This window comes from Penicillium argentinense (assembly GCF_028826775.1).
Source record: "Penicillium argentinense strain IBT 30761 chromosome Unknown utg000003l_segment0_segment0, whole genome shotgun sequence".
Taxonomy (NCBI): Eukaryota; Fungi; Ascomycota; class Eurotiomycetes; order Eurotiales; family Aspergillaceae; genus Penicillium; species Penicillium argentinense.
The window spans coordinates 2,366,156-2,388,449 of record NW_026622662.1 but is presented as its reverse complement, the minus strand read 5'-3'; the positions used below and the strand labels follow the sequence as shown (position 1 = coordinate 2,388,449).

General features: G+C 54.3%; 3 protein-coding genes across 3 annotated transcripts; 2 read left to right on the top strand and 1 right to left on the bottom strand.

Annotated features, from left to right (window-relative positions):
• Positions 1-5,077: 5,077 nt before the first annotated feature.
• On the top strand, positions 5,078-5,710 carry N7532_002973 (uncharacterized protein; the record flags this gene model as incomplete). Its single annotated transcript, XM_056615467.1, has 1 exon — positions 5,078-5,710. The coding sequence occupies one exon, from the start codon at positions 5,078-5,080 to the stop codon at positions 5,708-5,710; it is 633 nt and encodes a 210-aa protein (XP_056478439.1).
• Positions 5,711-7,543: 1,833 nt separating this feature from the next.
• N7532_002972 (uncharacterized protein) lies at positions 7,544-7,732 on the top strand (the record flags this gene model as incomplete). Its single annotated transcript, XM_056615466.1, has 1 exon — positions 7,544-7,732. The coding sequence occupies one exon, from the start codon at positions 7,544-7,546 to the stop codon at positions 7,730-7,732; it is 189 nt and encodes a 62-aa protein (XP_056478438.1).
• A 2,417-nt stretch (positions 7,733-10,149) lies between these two features.
• N7532_002971 (uncharacterized protein) lies at positions 10,150-11,089 on the bottom strand (the record flags this gene model as incomplete). The annotated part of the gene is made up of 2 exons (XM_056615465.1): positions 10,150-10,966; positions 11,043-11,089. 2 exons carry the CDS (start codon positions 11,087-11,089, stop codon positions 10,150-10,152), a joined length of 864 nt encoding a protein of 287 aa, XP_056478437.1.
• Between the last annotated feature and the right edge of the window lie 11,205 nt (positions 11,090-22,294).

Below are 22,294 nucleotides of genomic sequence, written 5' to 3'. Positions count from 1 at the left end.
AACCCTAAACCCTAAACCCTAAACCCTAAACCCTAAACCCTAAACCCTAATCAACCCTCCAACGCGGATTTTTGCTTTTTCGCGGCCCGGCCCGGAATTGCCCTTGATTTACCTGAACCACATTAACTTACCTTAACCACTCTAACTACCTTAACCACTCTAACTACCTTAACCACTCTAACTACCTTAACCACTCTAACTACCTTAACCACTCTAACTACCTTAACCACTCTAACCACCTTAACCACCGTAACCGCCATGGCCAACTCAATCCTCATCCACTGGTCCTGACCCAACTCAATCTGCCTCCTCTGCAAATCTCTGTAACCCCACTGCTTTCGCCTTTTCCGCTCTCGCCCCCGCCCTCTACCCCGATTCACCTGCACCCATTCGCCGCCTTGGCCCGTCCTGCATCCCCATCACCTCCCCTTTTTCCTCGCCCTTACCACCCCTTGCAAACCCCACTTTCCTGACTCCTTTTCCGTCTTGCTGGGGGGGGGCTTTACCCCGACTTTCCTTACCCCTCTTCGGGTTTGTCCCGGGGGGGGGTTAACCCTACTTGCTTTTCCTTTTCCGCCCTGGGGGGGCTTGGGCTTGCCCGCACACCTCCATCCACCCCCAACATGTAAATCCCTGAACACAATCCATCTTGAACCGCCAACATCGATCCCTGAACACAATCCCATCTCAACTCATCATCCATACCTCAACACCCTCCAATCACAATCCATCATCCATCCCTCACCACAATCCAACCTCGATATCCCTCATCACCTGCCTCCATTCGCAATATCCATCAACAAAATCAATCTCCAACATACAAATCCCTCAACCCCTCGCCTTCATCCCCCAAAATCCTGAACACCCCCTGCATCCAACTCCCTCACCTCAATTCCTCCCTCAATCTCCTATCCGTCATCCTGCCGTAACCCTTACAATCTTCTCCAACACCCATCTCCTGGAACACAAATCTCCCCCTCCATATTGCCAAACCCGGACCACTCTACCTTCATATCTCTCCTGTCTCTCCAACCCTATCCATTTCCCCCCCAATTTTCCATCCCTACTATCCATCCCCGTCTGCCCATACTCGATATCGTCGCCGATCCTCCATTTCCGCTCTCAAAAAAATTCCCACCTGACCGTTTGTCCTTCCGAATCCCCACCCGATATACGTATCCCGTCTTCCAAAATCTACTATCCACCGCACCCGGTCTGATTTTTTTTTTTTTTTTTTTTTTTTTTCAATATGATTTGCCTCATACTCGCGCCCTGCTCCTGCTTCCATTATTTCTTTCCTATACATTCATCGCTTCTACCATTCCTCTACCTGATTGAATCCTCCTATTGATCTGCTGTTGCCGTGGAACCCCTGCTCGTCGTTGCTGGCCAACTTGCCCCTCCCTCTGGTGCTGCCCTGCCCTGCCCATTTCCCATCACAACCCGCCATATTACACTGCCTGCCCTTCCCATTTGTACTACGCTATTTCCTGATCTTCCCCGGATGTATTATCCTCATTTCCATCATCCCTCTCTATCCTTCCTCGACCTCTGCACCCGCTTACCTCCCACCGCCTCTCCACCTCTTGCTTCCTACTTCATCCGCCTATGCCCCTGTGCCTCTCAACTCTACTGCTTTTGGTCGGATCGGGCCAACCACCTTTCGCCTTTCTAACACCACTCTCGCTGGCTCCCGCCTTTATCGCCCGAATATCCCGTTCCATCTCCAACCGTACTCCCTCTGCGCCTCTACCTTGTTCCGCCTTGGGCGCTTTCCGACACCCTGCCATTGAAAACCCAATATGTAAAACCCTGAACGCAACCCGGGAATCAAACCGCAACATGAATAACCCTGAACACGAACCGCCATGACACCCCATCCCGCCCAACATACATAACCCTGAACACCCACCGCCATGACACCCCATCACGCCCCAACATTCATAACCCTGAACACCTCACTTCCATACGCAATACCCCTGAACACGGCCGGTATGAAACCCTCGCCAACGACGGATCCGGGATATTCCATCCGTTCCTCCCCTGTCTTCCAAAACATCATTCCCATCATCAATAACCCTGAACACAAATCTCCCTCTCCATACGGATAAACCCTGAACACCACGCTTGCATACGTGCATCATATACTCCCCCAATCAAATCATCATATATTCTGCACTTCCGCTACCCATGGCCATCAATCCCGAATCGACTCCGTACCGCTCAAAATTTTGGACCTGTCATGGCTGGTCGCGGAACCGCAACGAAAATATATATCCGGTCGGCTAAATATATTTTGGCGTACCGGTATCCTTTTTGTTTACCACACTGTTTTCTTCACAATACGGCTTCCGTAACACTGATCTGGTGGATTGGATAATTATTCATGTCTTTATATCCCCCTGATCCAATATCGACACATTGCTGCTATATCTACACATTACTGCTGTATAACCTGCTGCCCCTGGGCTGCCGTGACGTGCCGCGCCGCTGTCTTTTGCATGCATCTCTCCGACCTCCCGCGGATCCGGAATACCAATCTTCGTGCACTGGAATATATATATGAAAATCATCATTCATATATTCCTGCTGGTAAAAACCAAACGCCCACGCCGATGCGATCAACATGACTCACGCCTCGAATCACTGCACTTCTCCCGTCCATCATATGTCCGCTGGGATGCTTCCGCGTGTGGTGGTGGGAATGGATGTGGGCTCGGCCCTGGGGTCGTGGGTGGTGCTGTCCTTGCTGCTGCTGCTGCTGCTGCCGTCGCTGCTGCTGCCGTCGCTGCTGCTGCCGTCCTCGCTGCGGCTGCTGGTGCATATGCCACCTGGGACACAATCCTCCCACTATCACTGCTGCTGTCCGTGCCACGGGGGGACATGCCCGTGAAAACCATCCGTGGCCTGGGGCGCAATGTCCGCGGGAACGGCGTCATCGCGGTCAACTATCTCAATATCCTCATCCGTCGTATACGCCTCCGCCATCACAATCCCATCCATCGCAACCGCCTCATCCACCGCCACATCCTCTGCCACCGGGAACGACGACCCCATCCGCGACTCGTGGTCCTCCCAATCGGGCTGGCATCCATGTCCATCACACACCGACTCGCCCGCCGTGTCACCGCACCGCCTCCGCGCATATCCATCAACCGTCCTGTCCAAATATCCATCCAATCCCGCCGTCGCCAACCGCCATGTCCCATCTGCATATACTCCTCCACCCGCCCCTGGTCCGTGCTCTGGCTTTGGAATGTATTGCTGGTGGCTATTGCCTTCATTCACTGGACGTGGGTCGATATATATTGCTGTCCGTCACCGGCTGATCTATATATAATCCGTCGCGCTGATCGTGTCCCAATGACAATCTATCCGACATATTCGTTCCCCTAAATTGTAATCAAATCTTTGCTGCGGTGAAATCGTATAAAACGCCTATCTGGGCTGCATTCCGCCGCCCATGCCATTCGGCTGGAAATGGCCATGTGATTCAATATCGAACAAAACCTTAAACCCCATCAATACCCCTGAATATGTTCAATTACCCTTAACACCATCAACACTCACTACCCTGAACACTCACTTCCCTGAACACTCACTTCCCTGAACACTCACTTCCCTGAACACAATAATCAAAACCCTCAATGCCCATTATATCCCTCAACACCATCAACCAATAACCCTGAACACAAATCTCCCTCTCCATACTGATAAACCCTGAACACCACGCTTTCATACATCCATCATATACTCTCTCAATCAAATCATCATATATTCTGCACTTCAACTACCCATTGCTATCAATCGCGACTCGATTCCTTGCCGTTTAAAATTTTTGACATGTCATGACGTGTGCCGGAACCCCAACGAAAATATATATCTGATCCGGTAAATATATATTTCAACATATCGGGTTCATTTTTTGCCACACTGTTTTCTTCACAATACGGCGTCCGTGACACTGATCTGGTCGATTGGATAATAATTCGTGCCTGGACATCCCCCGGATCCAATATCTACCCATTTCTGCTATATAACCGGCTGCCCCTGGGCTGCCGTGATGTGCCGCGCCGCTGTCTTTTGCATGCATCTCTCCGACCTCCCGCGGAACCGGAATACCAATCTTCTTGGACTGGAATATATATATGAAAATCATCCTGCATCTATTCCTGCTGGTAAAAAACAACCCTTGTGAAACGCCTACGTGATGCCATCAACATGACCCACGCCTCGAATCACTGGCCTTCTCCACCCCTCATCCCATCGTCAAACCCCGCCTGCCCAACTCGCCGCTGCCATTCATCCGCATACCTCGTAAACCGCTTCTGGAATTCCTACGCCCCGCCGTGCGTCCCCACCCTGCAATCCAATCATGCATCACCATCCTGCCTCCACCACTTCATCAATCCCTAAACCCGCCTGACCGCCCCGGACGCCCACGGGTCCGCCAAATCGCCTTCATGCGCTGTCAATCGGCATCACTCCCATCACACAACATCTCGGATATGCCCAAATCCTCCTTGCCATCATCGCACCGCCTCCGCTCATATCCATCAATCACCCCGTCCAAATATCCATCCAATCCCCGCCGTCGCCAACCGGGATCACCCATCTGCATATACTCCTCCACTCACACCTGGTTCGTGCTCTGGCTTTCCAATGTATATATTGCTGGTGGCTATTGCTCTAATGAACGTCCCCGGGATCGACATATATTGCCATCTGTCACCTGCCGAATAATATATAATCTATCGCGCTGATTGTGTCACAATGACAATCTATCCGAAATATTCTTTCCCATAAATTGTAATCAAATCTTTACTGCTGTGAAATCGTGTAAAACGCCTATCTGGGCTTCATTCCGCCGCCCCTGGGATTCGGCTGGTAATGGCGACCCCATCAAACACCCTGAACATGTTCAATTACCCTTAACACCATCAATCACCCTCAACACTGTCACTATCCCTCAACACTGTCAACAACCCTCGACGCCGATAACCCTGAACACATTGATAAAAAATCCCTCAACACCACCAATGTCCCTCAACACCACCAATGTCCCTCAACACCACCAATGTCCCTCAACATCATCAATATCCCTCAACATCATCAATATCCCTCAACATCATCAATATCCCTCAACATCATCAATATCCCTCAACATCATCAATATCCCTCAACATCATCAATATCCCTCAACATCATCAATATCCCTCAACATCATCAATATCCCTCAACACCGACAACACTGAAAACGTTGATCAAAACCCGCAACACCGACAACCCAACCGTATCTCCGCCATATTCTTACCATCGCCCTTTGACCATCCTCTATACTCCCGGAAAACCCACTCCCACCCTACCGCCCATCCACCCTACTCCCCCCCTTCTCCGCATCACCAATGCCCCTTCCTCCTCGCCAATTCACATCCTCTCACCATCTTTCCCCTCCATCTTTTTTACCCGTCCTTGTGCCCCCGGCCTATACGTCCCCCCGTTGCGGAATGTCCAATGCCCCTTCCTCCTCGCCAATTCACATCCTCTCGCCATCTTTCCCCTCCATCCTTTTTACCCGTCCGTGTGTCCCTACCCTATACGTCCCCCGCTGCGGAATGTCCCCAATATCCCTTTGAATATCAATCATCTCACCTCTTGCCCTATCCGCCGGACCCTCCCGGATATCATCACTGAATCCCTCCTATCGTGATGCCTCGATTGCCGCCTGCGATCATCCTTCCGAAATACCATCTTCACACCTTCGGATATTGACACTATGTGCTCATTCAAAACAATCACTTCTTCCTTCCTAATCATGGCAAATACGGTCACCCGACTGCGACACCTGCAACCGACAATATTAATTCCCTTAACATCCCTCAATATACACCATAATCGATCCGTTAATACCTCTTTTATCCGCCCTGGGAATTGCTACACTGCTTAATTACACCTCTGACAATCATAACTCGTGCCTCTCGACATGTATGTGCTAATAAACTGTAATATTAAAAACCCTGAACACACTGCTCACAAATCCTGCACACGTCTGTTAAAACCCCTGAACATCTCTGTTATACTCGGATGCCTGGGAACTATAAATGGGTCTCTGCTCTGGCTGTCTAATATATATATTGCTGGTGGCTATTGCCCTGATTTACGGGACCGCATTCGATATATATTGCTGTCCGTCACCTGCGGAATTATATATATTCAATCGTGTTGATCGTGTCCGAATGATAATGTACCGGAAATATTCTTTCGGCTAAATTGTAATCCAATCTTTACTGCTGTGGGATTGTATACAACGCCTATCTGGGCTGTATTCCGCCGCCCATGGATTCGGCTGGAAATGGCGACCCATCAAACACCCTCAACACCCGATAACCCTCGACGCCGATAACCCTGAACATATGGATTAAAACCCTCAACACACGGCTCACATATCCTGAACACGTCTCCAAAACCCCGAAATATCTCCGTTATGCTCTGATATCTGGAAACTGCAAATGTGTCCGTGCTCGGGCCTTCGAATATATATATTGCGGGTGGCTGTTGCCTTCATTCACTGGACCGGGGTTGATATATATTGCTGTCCGTCACCTGCCGAATCATAACCATGAACACGTCTACTACAATCCCTGAATATCTCCGTTATGCTCTGATATCTGGAAACTATAAATGTGTCCGTGCTCGGGCCTTCGAATATGTATACTGCTCGTCGCTCAATTTGCACTCTCGAACGGCGCCGGAATCGATATATATTGCGGTCTGTCACCTGCGGAATTATATATAATCGATCGTGTTGATCGTGTCCGAATGATAATGTATCCGAAATATTCTTTCCCGTAATTGTAATCCAATCTTTACTGCTGTGGAATGGTATAAAACGGCTATCGGGGCTGCTTTCCGCCGTGCATGGCATTCGCCTGGAAATCGCCATGATTCAATATCGAACAAACCCTACTGATAAATCTGAAAAAATCATATGGCATTCGAATTCGAAAATCGACTTCCGTGGCCTGCTGAATATCGATCAATGGCTTCCAACCGTGGTACCGCTGTCAACATCAACCCGAATCCACATCTACCGGCATCGTCGCGCCCTTGATATGCCCGCCGCAACCAAATGAACTCCTGCGTGATCTGCGCCCGTTTCCGTGCTGTATTCGGCGCCATCGGTCCCAAAAATCCTATCAACACCCCGTCGTCCTGCTCCACGTTCTGAACTCCCTGCGGCTAACCGCTGGAACCACCGCTGGAACCACCGCGGCGATATCTCCGCATTGCATATGGCCCTTTCACCATCATCACCACTGTCGGGATCAATGCCGTCCGAAACCCTTGACACCGATCCTGTACCGCCGGACTATGCTCCGTCGTGTGATCCGCCTGCGGGCATATGTATTGCGGCATCCCACGATGGAACCAACCTTCCACCTCCTGCTCATATATGCCTCGTCCTGAAATCGCTGGGATGCCGTGCCATGGTGTCGATCTGATAAACGGGCACGTTTAATGTCCTGCGGCCGGAATCGATGCCATGGGCAATCGGGATCCTATCTGGTTTGGCGGCCGTGATACTGGCGGTGGATGCGTGGTGCCGGCATGTGGTGACTCGGGCTCATGCTCGTATGATCGCTTCCTGCCCACGATGATGGATCTGGATGGCCTCTTCGATGCCGCCGCACAATGGGCTGCGTACTTTGTGCTAATGGCGAACTCAAACTGACACTGCTGTGGCCACTGCTGCTGCTGCTGGGCCGACGGGCCATAATGGAAACCTCATAACTCTGCACACCTCGGGTGGTCGTGCCATGACGGGCATCCTCTGGGCATTCTCAACGCCGGCGGCAATGGGGCTGGTATATACCGTAATGCCCCCGGGGGAATGATCAATATGAATGGCCCCGGTCATCACGGGCTCCTGGTCCTGCCATTCGGGCGCACATCCATCACATAATGACTCGGGTGGATACCGCCACAACGCTGCCGGGGGGATCCATCAATGTGCCCGTCTACATATGTATCCAACACCACACGCCGGCAATCGTGGACCGCACTCCATATACTCCACAACACCGACATGCTCCGCCACACTATGACCCTGCATCCAACGGCCGTTGCTCCCGTCCAACCCTTTGACCGTCGGCCTGGATGATCATGGCCTCGCTGGGTTGCCCATCGCATCCCGCGCCGCCACTCTCCTGTGCGTCATCGAACATCGTGCGTGGCTGACCGAATGAATGACACTCCGGATGGCGGGAATATCAATTCCCATGCCCAATGCGTGGTGGCGGTGATGGCGGCGCCGGGCGTGTCCCGCAATGCTTGCAATACACCATCGCGGTCGATTGTCATCTGGTGATACGCGGCACACCCTAATGACTCGGCCATCCGGGTGATATGGGCCACGGCGGTGCCATATATGATCACCCGGCCGGGCCGCGCGCGACGGATCCGATCCTGGATGAATGCAATCACCTCGGGCATATCCACCCACTGCGGCTGCTGTTGAATTGGGCCGGGGGGCACGGTATGCACCCGATATGCCACATGGGGGCGATGGGGACGTCCTCGATGCCATGTCACGTCCCCGTCGGTCCACCCCATCCGCCGGCAACACTCGGGCTCCGCACTGGGGGCAATGTCGCGGTTAAACATATCATCTGCGTCTGCGCGGATCGTAACGGGCCGAATTTCTTCACTACTGGGCGGAATTCGTGGTCCTGGCTCAACACAACATGGCACTCGTCGATCACCATCCGATCCAACCGCTTCCACGTCCGCTGCCGGTCCATGAATCTCCGGACTTCATGACTTGGCACACTCTCGGGCGTGACTAATATAATGGACGCTCCATCGGGGGGCCACTGGCGATCCCACGCCGCACACGAAATCCCCACCTCCTGGCACCGGCGCTGCATGTCCCATCATAATGCAATCGATGGCAAACCCACAATGGTCATCCCGCCACGACGCACCCACACGGGCCACATGAATAATACACTGTTGCCACCCCCGGTGGGCATCACCGCGACAATCGGGCTCTCTCCGTGCTGGATGGACCGGAACTGGCTGCTCCCGCGTCCATACCGCCGGCCGACGGCAATGGCGATCTCCCGATATGCCTGGATGTTGATCGCGGTGCCATGTAACCCCGTGCGGGTTTGTGCCTTCAATATCTCCCGAATCGGGGAACTCCACTCCTTCTGTTTTTCGGGGTCGGGGACCAAATGTAATCGGCGCGTCGCTCGGTGGTGGCGGGCTGCCCACGGAACCCTCGCTGAAATGACTGCATGGCCTGGATAAACGGCAACACCAACCACAAATACCATATCACCAACTCCCCCAACTCCCGCGGTAAATATCGGCAAATCACCTGGTGTCATTGTTGATATGGAACCCTTTGATATCGGCTGACAAACATCACCATCCCATCATCAATGAACCCATTCCGGCGCTCTCGCTCGCTGTCGAATACTCAACAACTCGGGGGCACGGCTGGGTTGCCCGGCACATACGTGGATGCCCACGCTCAACATCTCCCGGATTGACGAACACACGGAAATACTGATGGATCTCCCCCATATGAAACTCAATGCCTTCGGGCGTGATGAACTGCCGGCGTAATGGCCCACGGCACACCCGCTGGATCAACCACTCCGATCCATTGACCGGCCACTGCGTGGGGGTCCTGGATGAAATTCCACCCTGGCTGGCGTCGTCGTATAAATGATCCCATGGAATAACGGGCGCCCGGCGGGCAAAACATCAACTGCCCAACCAATATCGGGCACGTCTTCCCCACCAACCCATGCACGAATCCACGGAAATCGCCCATGGTGAATGGATCTGCTTCTACCATAACTCATCCCCGGATTTCCATTCAATCTGGCCTTCCACGGGCGTGTCGGTGACCCGGCCGTATGTACGCAAATCGATCAACCACTGGATGGGCCCGCTGGTGTCGCGGCCTCGCATGACGCCGCACAATATTCTACAACCGCTGCTGGGACTGCGAAACTGATACTGGGCGATTGCCAATCATGGACTGGAATATATATATGAAAATCATCATGCATATATTCCTGCTGGTAAAACAACCCTTGTGAAACGCCCACATGATGCCATCAACATGACCCACGTCTAATCACTGCACCTCTCCCGTCCATCATATGCCCGCCGTAACCAAATAAACTCCTCCGTCAATTGCGACCGTTTCTGCGCCGTCCCCGGCGCGCGCTGTCCGAAATACTGAATCAACCCTTCATCATTCCGCTCCGGATCCACCACCCCGCGCGACGCCAATCGCTGGAACCATCGCTGCGTGACCTCCGCATCTCGCTGCGGCCCCTTGCCCATCATGGCCACCATCGGAATCAACACGGTGCGGTATCCTCGACACCGTTTTTGGACCTCCTCGCTATGGTCCGCGTGATGATCACCCAATGGACATATGTGCTGCGGCATGCCACACGGGAAATGTGCGGTATAATTGGCATACTGGACCTTCCCGCGGACCATCTTCATCCAATCCTTATTCGCCTGGGTTTCCCTGCTGGCTCCCCCGGCCCCGGTAAACCCACAACGCCACATCTCATGCGCATCATCATATCCCCTCTGCGTGCATGTCCAACACCGATGCACCCACTTGTCGACCTCACTGACCAAAAACGCTTCGTCGTCGAATCGGGGCCCGGCCGGACCGTGATGCCGCTGCGCGATGTGGGCGCGCTCAATGTCCTGCTGCCGGAATTGGTGTCGGATGTCCGTCGGGATGGTTCGGGGTGTGGTGGCGGGAATGGATGTGGGCTCGACCCTGGGGGTCGTGGGTGGTGCTGTCCTTGCTGCTGCTGCTGCTGTCCTCGCTGCTGCTGGTGCCGTCCTCGCTGCTGCTGGTGCCGTCCTCGCTGCGGCTGGTGATATAAACGGCACCTGGGACACAATACTCCCAGTATCACTGCTGCATGCCACTTGGGACGCAATCCTCTCACTCTCACTGCTGCATGCCACTTGGGACGCAATCCTCGCACTCTCACTGCTGCATGCCACTTGGGACACAATCCTCCCAGCATCGCTGCTGCATGCCACCTGGGACACTATCCTCCCACTATCACTGCTGCATGCCACCTCGGACATGCGCGTGGAAACGATCGGTGGCCCGGACACAACGGGGGGCGCAATGTCATCCGGCATGCCTTCATCTCCGTCAACCATCTCAATATCCTCATCCATCGCATCCGCCTCCCCCGGGGACGACGACCCCATCCGCGACTCGTGGTCCTCCCAATCGGGCTGGCATCCATGTCCATCACACACCGACTCCGGCACCGTGTCCCCGCATCGCTGGCGCTGGTATCCGCCAATCTCCCCATCCAAATATGCATCCAATATCACCCGCCGACACCCAATCGCGCCGCGGTCCATATATTCGACCACCTGCGTGTGCTCGGCCTCGGGGGCATCGTTCATCCAATACGGACGGATCTCCCGGCCCATCGTCCGGCCCTCGGCTTGCACGATGATGGCCTCGCTGGGCTGCCCATCCCGACCCGCCCGGCCACTCTCCTGCGCATAATCCAACATGTTCCGCGGCTGGCCCACGTGGATCACACTGCGGATGTCCGGAATGTCGATGCCCATGCCCAACGCACTGGTGGCGACGATCACGGCCCCGGGCTGGCGGCGGAACGTTTCCAACATCCCGTCTTTGTCGACCGCGTTGCGGTAAAATGCCGGGCACCCCAACTGCTCGGCCACCCGCGTGACATGCGACTGGACGGTGCCATACACGATCACCCGCCCGGGGTATGCCCGCCGCATGCGGTCCTGGATGAACCGGATCACCCGGGGCATCTCCACCCACTGGAACTGCTCGTCATATGCGTCGTCGACGGGGATGGTGTGCACGCGATACGCGATGTTGTGCCGGCTGGTGGGACTGCGGTGCAGACTGACCTGGTCCCGCTGCCACCCCATGCGATCCCACAACGTCTGCTCCTCGCGGGGGGGCAATGTCGCCGTCAACAACACCATCTGGGTGGTCGCGGCCCGCAACGCGCCCATTTGCTGCAACAATGGCCGGAAATCCGGGTTGCGACTCAATACCACATGGCACTCGTCGATCACGATGCGGTCCAACCGCTGGGACACCCGCTGCCGGTTGACGAACTTCACAAATGCCTCGTTGGGGGTGGCCTCGGGCGTGACCAACACAATGGATGCCCCGTCCGGCGGACGCTGGGGATCCCACGCGGCACATGCAATGCCCAAATCCCGACATCGCGCCATCATATCACTCCGTAATGCCGTCAATGGCACGACGACGATGGTCAATCCGGCCCGGCCACTCACCCACGCGGGCAACATGAACAACGCACTTTTGCCGCCCCCGGTGGGCATCACGGCCACGATGCAACTGTCGCCGTGCTTGATCGCCTGCAACACGGGGCCCTGCGGTCCGCGCAACGCCATCGCGGTGCTGCCCATCATGCTCTGGAACGCCTCGGCCATGTTGGTCTGATGCAAATCATATCGGCGCTGGATGCGCGCCTCGGCCGCGGCGTCTTCCCACGGGTTGGGCTTCCGCGTGATCCCCGGGGCTCGGCGGCGCTGCGGCTCCACGGCGGACGGGAATTCCAAAAAATGATGCCAATCGTGGCTCACGGCCCGGAACAACTCGCGGTGCCGCGCCGTGCTGTTGGGGTTCTCCATCAACATGCGGCCGTAGTTCATCCCGGCGATGCTGGCGGAATGCGCGGCCTGGATGTCGGCGATGAATGCCCGCATGCCCTCGTCGTCCATCTTGCTGTCGTCGTCGATGTCGTCGGCTTCCTCCTCGGCGTTGTTCTTGAACTGGCTGCTCGGGCGTAAATACCGCCGGCTGATGGCGATGGCGATGTCGCGGTACGCCTGTAACCCTAAACGCTGCCCGCGTAATCCATGGGCGGTCTCCCGTTGTAACACCGCGCGAAACCGGTCCCCGCTCCATTCGGTGTGCCGATCGGGGTCGGGGGACCATATATACTCGGCCCGACGGCCCACGGTGGCGGGCTCCCCCGGACATGCCGCTGGTATGACTGCATCTGCTCGACGAACGGCAACACCAACCACAAATACCACACCACCAGCTCGCCGATCTCCCGCGGCACATATCGGAAAATGACCTTGGTGTCGTTGTTCACGTGGAAACCCTTGTGGTATCGGCTGACGAATGTGACCATGCCATCCTCGATGAACACGTTGCGGCGCTCGCGCTCGCTGTTGCGGTGGCGGATGCTCATCAACTCGGGGCCCCGGCTGGGCTGGCCGGCACAAACGTGCACGGCGACACTCAATTGCTCCCGGAACTGGGCCACCACCCGGAAAAATCGATCGATGGCCGGCATCCGGAACCCGCTCCCGTCGGTCTGGATGAACCGCCGCCGCAACTTGGGCTCCTGGCTCACCCGCTTCAGCAACCACGTCCGCCCGGCGACGGGCCACTGGGTGCGTAAATCCTGCAAAAAGCTCCATCCGGGCGCACTCTGCGTGGCATCATCATACAACGCGTCCCACGGGATGGCGGGCGGCGGCTGATCCAGATCATGACAAAACAGCAACTCGGACACGACCCGCTGTCGCATCTGGTGGACCAACCCATGGACGAATCCGCGGAAATCGCCCATGGTGAAATGGAACTGCTTGTACAACAACTCATCGCCCGACTTCCACCCCACGTGGCCCTCGGTGGGCGTGTTCATGTGGATCGTCCTGCCGTACGTGCGCAAATCCATCCACCACTGGACGGGACCGTTGGTGCCACGGACCATGAACAAATCCACCAAATACTTGACCCATTTGGCGAACGTGCGCGTGGGGTGCCGGCGCTGCTCCTGCGTGAATGGCCCGATCATGTCGTCGCGGGTCGGGGGTGGGGAACTCCGCATGGCCATGGGGGTGGACGGGGCGCTCGTGTATCCCTCGTCCTCGTATGAATATGCGTCGTCAAACTCGATCATATCGCCCTCGACCCACTGGTGGTCCTGCCGCCCGGCCAATCGACGGCGGATCTCCTCCGAATTCGGGTCCAACCGCAACGCTTTGTGTAAAATGAAAAACCGCGTGATCTTGATCAAACTGGATATCTGCGGTGGGAAACTCTGGGGGGTGGCCCAACCGACCTCACTGTAACCGATGACGGCCGTGGCACAAACCATGGCACACCCGTATTCATCGTTCCGGATCTCCTGGCGTAACAAATCGATGCAAAAATTCAGCAATGCATTCTCGATGGGGCGGATCTCAAACGGCTCGGGCTCGTCCTCCTCGTCGCCGGGCTCGGGGCTACCGGCACGGGCTTGCGCATGATGCCACACGGTGTCCCACGACTGCTGCTGGCGCTCGGTGAATGAATATTGGGGGGACTCCCAATCGTGTTCGATCTGTGCTGGTTAATATGGTCGGTCCGGAATGGACATGGGTTGTGGTGGGAATTGGGTTGTCGACTGGTGCGGGTCGGGCCGGGCTGGTCACCCCGGTGGAATATCCACAACGCGGCAATATATCTCTCCGCCGGTGGACGGGAGCATTGGCATACCCACACGATGCTCTGGGCACACCCTCACTGAACACAACGTACCTGGGTCCGCGCAAAAAACATCAAAATGTGCTGCCACGGCGCCACATGCTTTGCAATGGCGGCGGCATCCAAATATGCCAACAATGGCTTGTGCGGGCTCTCGTCCTTGGTGGTGCGGACGACTTCGATCCGCAATAAATGACCACACGCCTTGGCAATCTCCTGGCTCACATGCGCTAATCGTTCAATGGCCTGCCAAATCACGAATGCGGCGCGCTCCGGTCCCTCGATATTTTCCTTGGGGCGCCGGGTGCTCTCGACCAATGGCTTGCGGGGGATCCCTTGTAAATACCGCACCCATCCCGTCCGATTCAACCATGGCGTGGCTTCGTCTAAATCGCCGGCCTGGATGATGGTGTCCTGGGCCTGTTGGTCTTCCTGCTGATACTCCGACACGGTGTGCAATAACCGGCGGATGGCATCGGCGTCGGGAACGGGATTCACGGGCACTGCGGGGTCGGGCTGTCCCACGCAAATATAATGGGACCCGGGCCCTTGCTTAAACAACCGTTGGCATGAAACGGTCCAGCAGTGGGCTTCAATGCGGCCCTGGATGGCTCGAATCTGGGTGGGCGTGGGGCGACCACGGCCCTCATACACACGATAGTCATGGGCCTTGCCCCAATGTTTCTTCATCACATCGATCTGACGACATGTGTATTGGTCGCAGAACCGACATATGAGTCCATCCTGATAAACGGGTAACTCGGGGATGGGCTCGTCCATCTGATGGGGCCAACGGTCGACCTGGGGCTGCTCGTCGATGTGATCCCACTGCTGAATGACGCTGTGAATGTGCTGGGCCCACCCCATGGGAATGCGATGAGCGGTACTGATTAAATGGGCCTTGACCTGTCCTGGTCGTACTGCACATTGGCATTTCTGGCAAATCAACACCTGGAACGCGGGGTTGACGCAAAAAATGTCGCGGGCATGGTATGCGCGGCCCATGGTGGATCTGCAAATATCTATACGGGTTGATGTTGTAGATGCGGGGGAATGGTGACACCGCGACCTCCTGGGATCGGGCTCAAAATCAAATGGGATGATGCGGCGGGATATCGGAATCGACCCCTGAAATTTGCAATCGCAAAAGCCAATTTGGTCGCTAACCTGAATGGGGTGGTGGCCGGCGATGGTCGTGGTGACTGGTCGCGACCGGCGGGTGGCGGTTACCCCATCAAAACATCGCCCACATTTTCACGATCGCAAAACCACCCTCAACATGCTCCGATCGCGCTCAACTTCAATTATGTTATGAACATAACTCCAACATAAAACATACTGATTTTTGGGATCCCTGCGACCCTATTTATATGCGCGACCGGGGCTTTGAACGTTCTGCGCGACCCAGTGCCACTCGAATTTTTCCCCTCCTAAAAACCCTAATTTTAGCTCGACTCGGGCCCATTCGAGCAACCCTGATGGCCGAGGCTGCTCTCCAATGGCCTCCAGCTGGTCTACCCCCTGTGCGTTGCGTTGCGTTGCGTTGCGGTTCGGGCGGTTGAAAAGCGTGGATTGGATTGTATAGATTGAAGTCGGTTTGGATATGGCGCTAAATCAACTTTATCTCCGGGGTGCGGGAACTAGGCCTGACCGGGTTAGCGTGGTTCCCGGTCACCAACCTTCGACAGAATTGGGGCTATGAGGATGTCTGTCAGCTTTATCTTCAGATCTATCACATTAAGGATACATTTGTTCCAATGGCCTTGGTGTGTTAGTCATCATGCAAAAGAGTTTCGTTTTGAGTATTTAACGCGAAACGGGCTTAATTTGAGGACAAACATGGGGTTCCGTGATTAAGTAATCCAGTTCAACGAACTCGCCCAAGCCCAACTTCAACGCATTATACTACATGAACCACACAAGGAATCAAAATTGTGATAAAACGATCAAAGTATACGGTATTAATTGTACTAGAATCCCAAGAATTAGCCTCGAAGGATGTGGTGGTGATGCAAGGTCAGGTCGGCTTCTACCGCATGGTTTCCTAGCTCTAACTAGCCATCTACCTCGCAGTTCTATATTAGTAGCTTTCATCATCACTATAGTCAATAGTGATATACTCTTTTCGGCGTTTCTGTGCAGATAGCACCTTTTCTTTATCGCTGAGCTGACCATAACGCCTTTTCTGACCTCTTGGAGCGTCGAAACCCAGCAGTTTATGCCATTCAGAACTGATTGCACGAAACCGGATCCGCTTCGCCTCAATAACTCCGGGCGCCTCCTTCAAGCCACGTGCATAAGTAGTTCCGGCCATCCAGGACCCATGCGCGGCCTGTTCATCCACAATCGGGTCATCTGGCCCATAGTCGCGCTTGAATCCACCACATTTCAGGTGGACGCGAGAAATACCGATCGCTGCATGGCGCCAGTTAAGCACATGCAGCTTGGTCTGCAGATGGGCCTCCCCTTGTGATCTCAACACCGCTCCAAGACGTTTCGCATCCCAATGCCCCCTCCCCTTCGGCCAGAAATACGGCGACCGCATCCGGGTATTGCTTTGGCAGGCAAACATAGCGGCTTGCTCTGCGAATGGTTGGATCAGCCAAAGATAGTACACCACAAGCTCGCTCACCACTCGTGGCAGGTATCGGTGGATGATCTTCATGGAGTTGGTGACGCTCTTGGATTTATGGTAGCTAGTGACAATGCAGACCAGTCCATGTTCCACGAAGACGTTGCGATGTCTCCCTTCCGGGGTGTTGCAATACCGAATCGAGATCAGTTCAGTGGCACGCGCGGGTTGGCCGGAAGTCATGTGGACCAGCAGTAGCAGCCGTTGTAAGAACTCATCGACCCAGTTAAGATATTCCAGGAGGAGAGCTTTATTCCACTTCACAGCCGGACGAACTTCAGTCCTGGTGGCTGGGCCGACCTCAACAAAGTCCTTGCGAAGGGCCTCGGTGGCCATAATGCGGTCCAGCATCCATCTGTCACCACGCGTGGAGAGAAGCTGGCGGTTTTTCCTATGCTTCAGGAAGTTCCACCCACGCTGGTTGTTGACTGGATCATCAGTGAGCTGGTGCAGGGGCAGCTCTGGGATCGTACCAGCGCGTGCTTCACCTTCATTAAGCAGGAAGAGTCTCTCAAGCTCATATTGGGCAAGCTCCACTTGCGTGCGGATAAAGGCAGCCAGGGAATCCATAGTAAGCTGGAGATCCCGGTAGTGGAGTGACTGCTGATCACCACTCCAGATGAGAAATCCAAGGCTGGTGGATGTATTCTGCACTTTCTTGCCATAGGTGCGGAGACGGGCGATCCAGCTGAATGGATATCGGACGCCATACATCAGGAAACGTTCTTGCATCTCTTCAAGCGCATCGCCAGGGTGCTTGACCTCGTTCCGATCGGCCAGATCGACTGCCTGCTGGGTGACGAGCATCTGGGAGATCTTCACCAAGGCGGACAGGTATGTGGTATAGCTGCCAGGCTCGAAGTAAGTCTGGTTCTTGCTATCAACACCTAGCGCTGCCATGAAGGCAACCACAGGGCTCTCAAAGAAATCGCCACGGATCTCATGGTCTAGGAGCGCGAGAGACAGGTCCAGGCAGGCTTGGTCAAGATCCTTCATGGCCTGGCTGGTGGGTGTCTGAGTCTGGTCGCGGGGCGGGAGACCTGGATCGACGTTGGCGTCCTGCATAGAACCTGGGTCCCTCGCATGAAACAGCCGCTGGAGGGAGCCTTGGATGTCGTCAATGGCGCTGAGCTGGGAGGTGGTGAACTGGTGGCGAAGCTGGAGCTGCTGGTCGGGCTGACTCGTGCGATACGCAAAACTCAGGAGACGGACCCAGGTCCGGCAGTAGCCATGATACGTCTTGGGCCGGAGCTTGATCTGGATGGGGCGCTGCCAGATACCGGGCTTCTGGACAAAGCTGTTGATGCGCACTTGGTCAAACTCGTTGATACGATGAGAGACGATCGACTCAAATGCCCGATCGATGAGTCTTTTCACGCTCAGGCCAATCGCGACCAAGGTTGGCTCGGTCATGGGGTCCGGGTGGGAGGCAAGTTGGGCGATGTCCCGGAACGCATGCCCTCGAACATACTCAGGCCATCGGGTGAGCTCCAGCCACGGGGAAGTGTCGGTGGCATTCTCGTCCGTTGGCGCCATCCGGTCTTCTGCATCCGCGATCCCATCAGATCGGAGGAGCGCCCAGTCCACCTGGGATCGGATATATGCAGCTTCATCGAGTTCCGGGGCCGGGGCCTTGGGGTCCGCCAGCTCCGCCGGATTGGGCGTGACAGCGAAGTAGAAACTATGCGGCCCATATGGATGCAATCGCTGGCAGTACACCGGCTCCAGGGCCCGGAGTCGGAGTATATCGTCATCTGGGTCGACTGGTGGCCTCCCCGGGGGGTAGACAGCATCGCGATGCTTATCTCTACGATGTTTGCCCATAGTGCTTCGGGTGCGGCACGCGTATCGACAGCCGTCGGCAGGACAGCGGTAGCCACGATGGACCGTTAATCCAGGAATTGGCCGGGAGTCAGGGGGTGGTGGGGTGAATGGCTCCGTGTCAGGGTTCCATGGGTTCGCCTTCATGGCTTCAGCATGAATAGCTGCCCGTTGGTCGCCAGTGCGGGCCATAGGGTGTTGTCGGTGCTTTGCGCCTAGGTGGGCAATCATGGTTTTGACATCCACCACATATTGACAGGTCTTGCAGATCCATAACCGATATGTGGCATTATATGTGAAGAATACCCCGATGGCGTCCATGGTGAGAGCGCTAGTGGAGAAGGCAGCGGTGAGTGAGGTAGATATAGAAAAACACAAGGTGTAGATTCAAAGAACTTGATCTAGGGAGGCAGGGAATAGGGGTTGAACGGCACTGGGGCCGATGTGATAGGTCATCCCGGAGAGTACCTCGGGATCTGACACGCGGGTGCGGGACTGCCGGAGGTCTGGCTGACCGATCTAGATATTCCAGCGCAATGCAACAAATAGCGACATCGAGAGATCAATAGTTGGGGAATCAAATCAGATATGGCCTCGGAATTATCAGGAACACGTCGATCTGGGCAGATCACATATGAGCCCAATGCACCCGGCAAACTGGGCTTGACAGTGTAAAGATATATACTGTAGTGGGGAGACCCCCCCCCCTACTACATGGGTGCCATCCAGACTATGTGACATAGCCGGCAGTATACGGTGGCCGGATAGCCAGTTCTCGAATACACCTTCTTACACCTCCCCGACCTGACCCCTACATACGCGTGTGTTTTGTGGTGGTCTTTCTGCTGAATCGACCCGCACGTCCCAGCGCGTGCTGCCATCGAGCGTTCCCCTCTTCAATACATATACTGTAAAGACGGGGATACACATCTATACTCTAAATGTGATAATTCGGTGTGGTGAAGCTTAGGTCTGGTACGATCGTGCGACCGGAGTGTGGATGATTCTCCAACTGCATCATATAGCAATCCTTGGCCGAATGAATCGTGAATAGTCTATGGCTGTGCCCGGCAGGGTCGCTGCGGTCGGCGGTTGCGGATTTCGCGAATTTGATGGGGGCTATGATGCTCTTAAAATATGGGATATCAATCAATCCTCTGGCAATTAACCTCTGAAATCTCGACGAAAAACCTAGTCCTGTGAACTAAACCTGATGGGGGTGATTTTCGGAGTACGGCGGATGGACCACGGTCGGCGGGTGATGCGCGCTCCTGCAAAAACATCGGGCGTTTTCGAACCCCAGAAACCATGCTTATGTCAATATGGATTGGCCTCATTTGATCTGACTATCCAACCGAATTGCTTTTACAACATATTCAAATTTGGGGTATCTTTGTCAGCAAAAATGTCAACACAATGGGCCCCGAAACCCATTTACTACGGCAACCCTAAAACCCTAAAACCCTACGGCACATTGAATTTACGCCCATGGGTTGGGGTCCCGCTGCGGTCGCGGATTTCGCGAATTTGATGGGGTGTGGGTCTTCCGGGCACGCACCGTGGTACCGGGAGCACGCACTGTGGACCAATCAGACGGCGAAGAAGTCGGAGGGAGCCCTCGCTCCTTTAAGGCATTATGGATTATATACAACTTTGACGAGACGGGCTTCGCGATAGGTCTTACTTCGACGGCTAAAGTGATTACTCGGTCAGAATACTACGGTCGGAGATCAGTTTTACAGCCAGGAAATCGGGAGTGGGTGACTACAATCGAGTCAATCAGTGCTTCCGGGTGGGCGCTTCCACCTACGATTATCTTTAAGGGCAAGCTATATAACTAAGCTTGGTTCGAAGGCCTTCCTAGTGATTGGCGCTTCGAGGTTAGCCTAAATGGGTGGATAACAGACGAGATTAGCCTTCGATGGCTAGAAAAGCTCTTTATTCCGGCCACAACTAGTCGTACAATCGGTCAATATCGACTACTAGTCCTCGACGGCCACGGAAGCCATTTGACGCCACTATTCGATCAAATTTGCTCAGAAAATAAGATAATTCCGGTGTGTATGCCAGCGCATAGCTCGCATCTTTTACAGCCGCTTGATATAGGTTGTTTTGCGGTGTTAAAACGATCTTACGGAAGCTTGGTTGATCAGAAAATGCGGCTTAGCATCAACCACATCGACAAGCTTGATTTCCTAGCAGCATACCCATAAGCTCGCGCAGACGCATTTAAAACCGATACTATTAAACATAGCTTCGCAGCAGCTAGTTTAGTGCCATTTAACCCCGACCGAGTGCTATCAAAGCTCAATATCCGGCTTAGGACACCTACACCTCGACCAAGCAGTCAATCGAGCGTTTTTACACCAAAAACACCAGCTAATATAGCCGAGCTTATTAAATAAGCATCATCAATCAAAGCTTTCCTAAAACAACGGTCAAATAGCCCGCCATCGCTATCGAAAACTGCGTTAAACCAGCTTATCAAAGGCTGTCAAATTGCTATGCAAAACGGCATATTAAATGAGAAAGAAATCAAGGATTTACGTGCTGCAAACGCAGTGCAGAAGCAAAAGCGTGCTCGTACCAAAAGGCATATAGCCTACCAAGCTGGTGTATCGGTGGAGGAAGCACAGGAGCTCATACGGTCTACTGAGCCACCTATTAATCCGGTTGAATCGGTTCCGGAAGGCGGGGTTCAGACGGTTCAAACCACTATAGCACCACCAAAGAAACGTGCATATGCGTGCTCTATATGTGGTGTGGTAGGGCACAAGGCAAACCAGTGTAATCAGAGATAATTTAGTGAATTTATTGGCGTTTTGGTTCATAATAAGTACTGTGGGGTTCCAAAAGTATTCGCACCCTGGTACTTTCCTTGTTTCACCGCCATATTGCTACCGCCTACTAATTTAATACACAACACCCCAATACGTAAATAAACGCGTGAAATCGGAAAGCTATTTAACCTTGCAGAGATGATGCCTCACTGGATACAAGATATTATTGATAACGAAGGGCGGTACACAAGCTATCAATTGTCCAGTATAGCATTAATTACTGCAATCAATTAATTTTGTGAAGCATCGTGGTTTAGCCGGCAGAATAAAAAGTGGATCTTAGGGGGTCGTGAAGCAACAGGGGTGCAAATACTTGTGGAACATGACAGTAGTTTAAAATTGTAGGGGGTGGGTGGGGTGGCCACTCGCTTACACTGGCCACTCGCTTTCCGATTACGTTACAGAGACGGGTGCTTAACTCAGCAAAAAGTT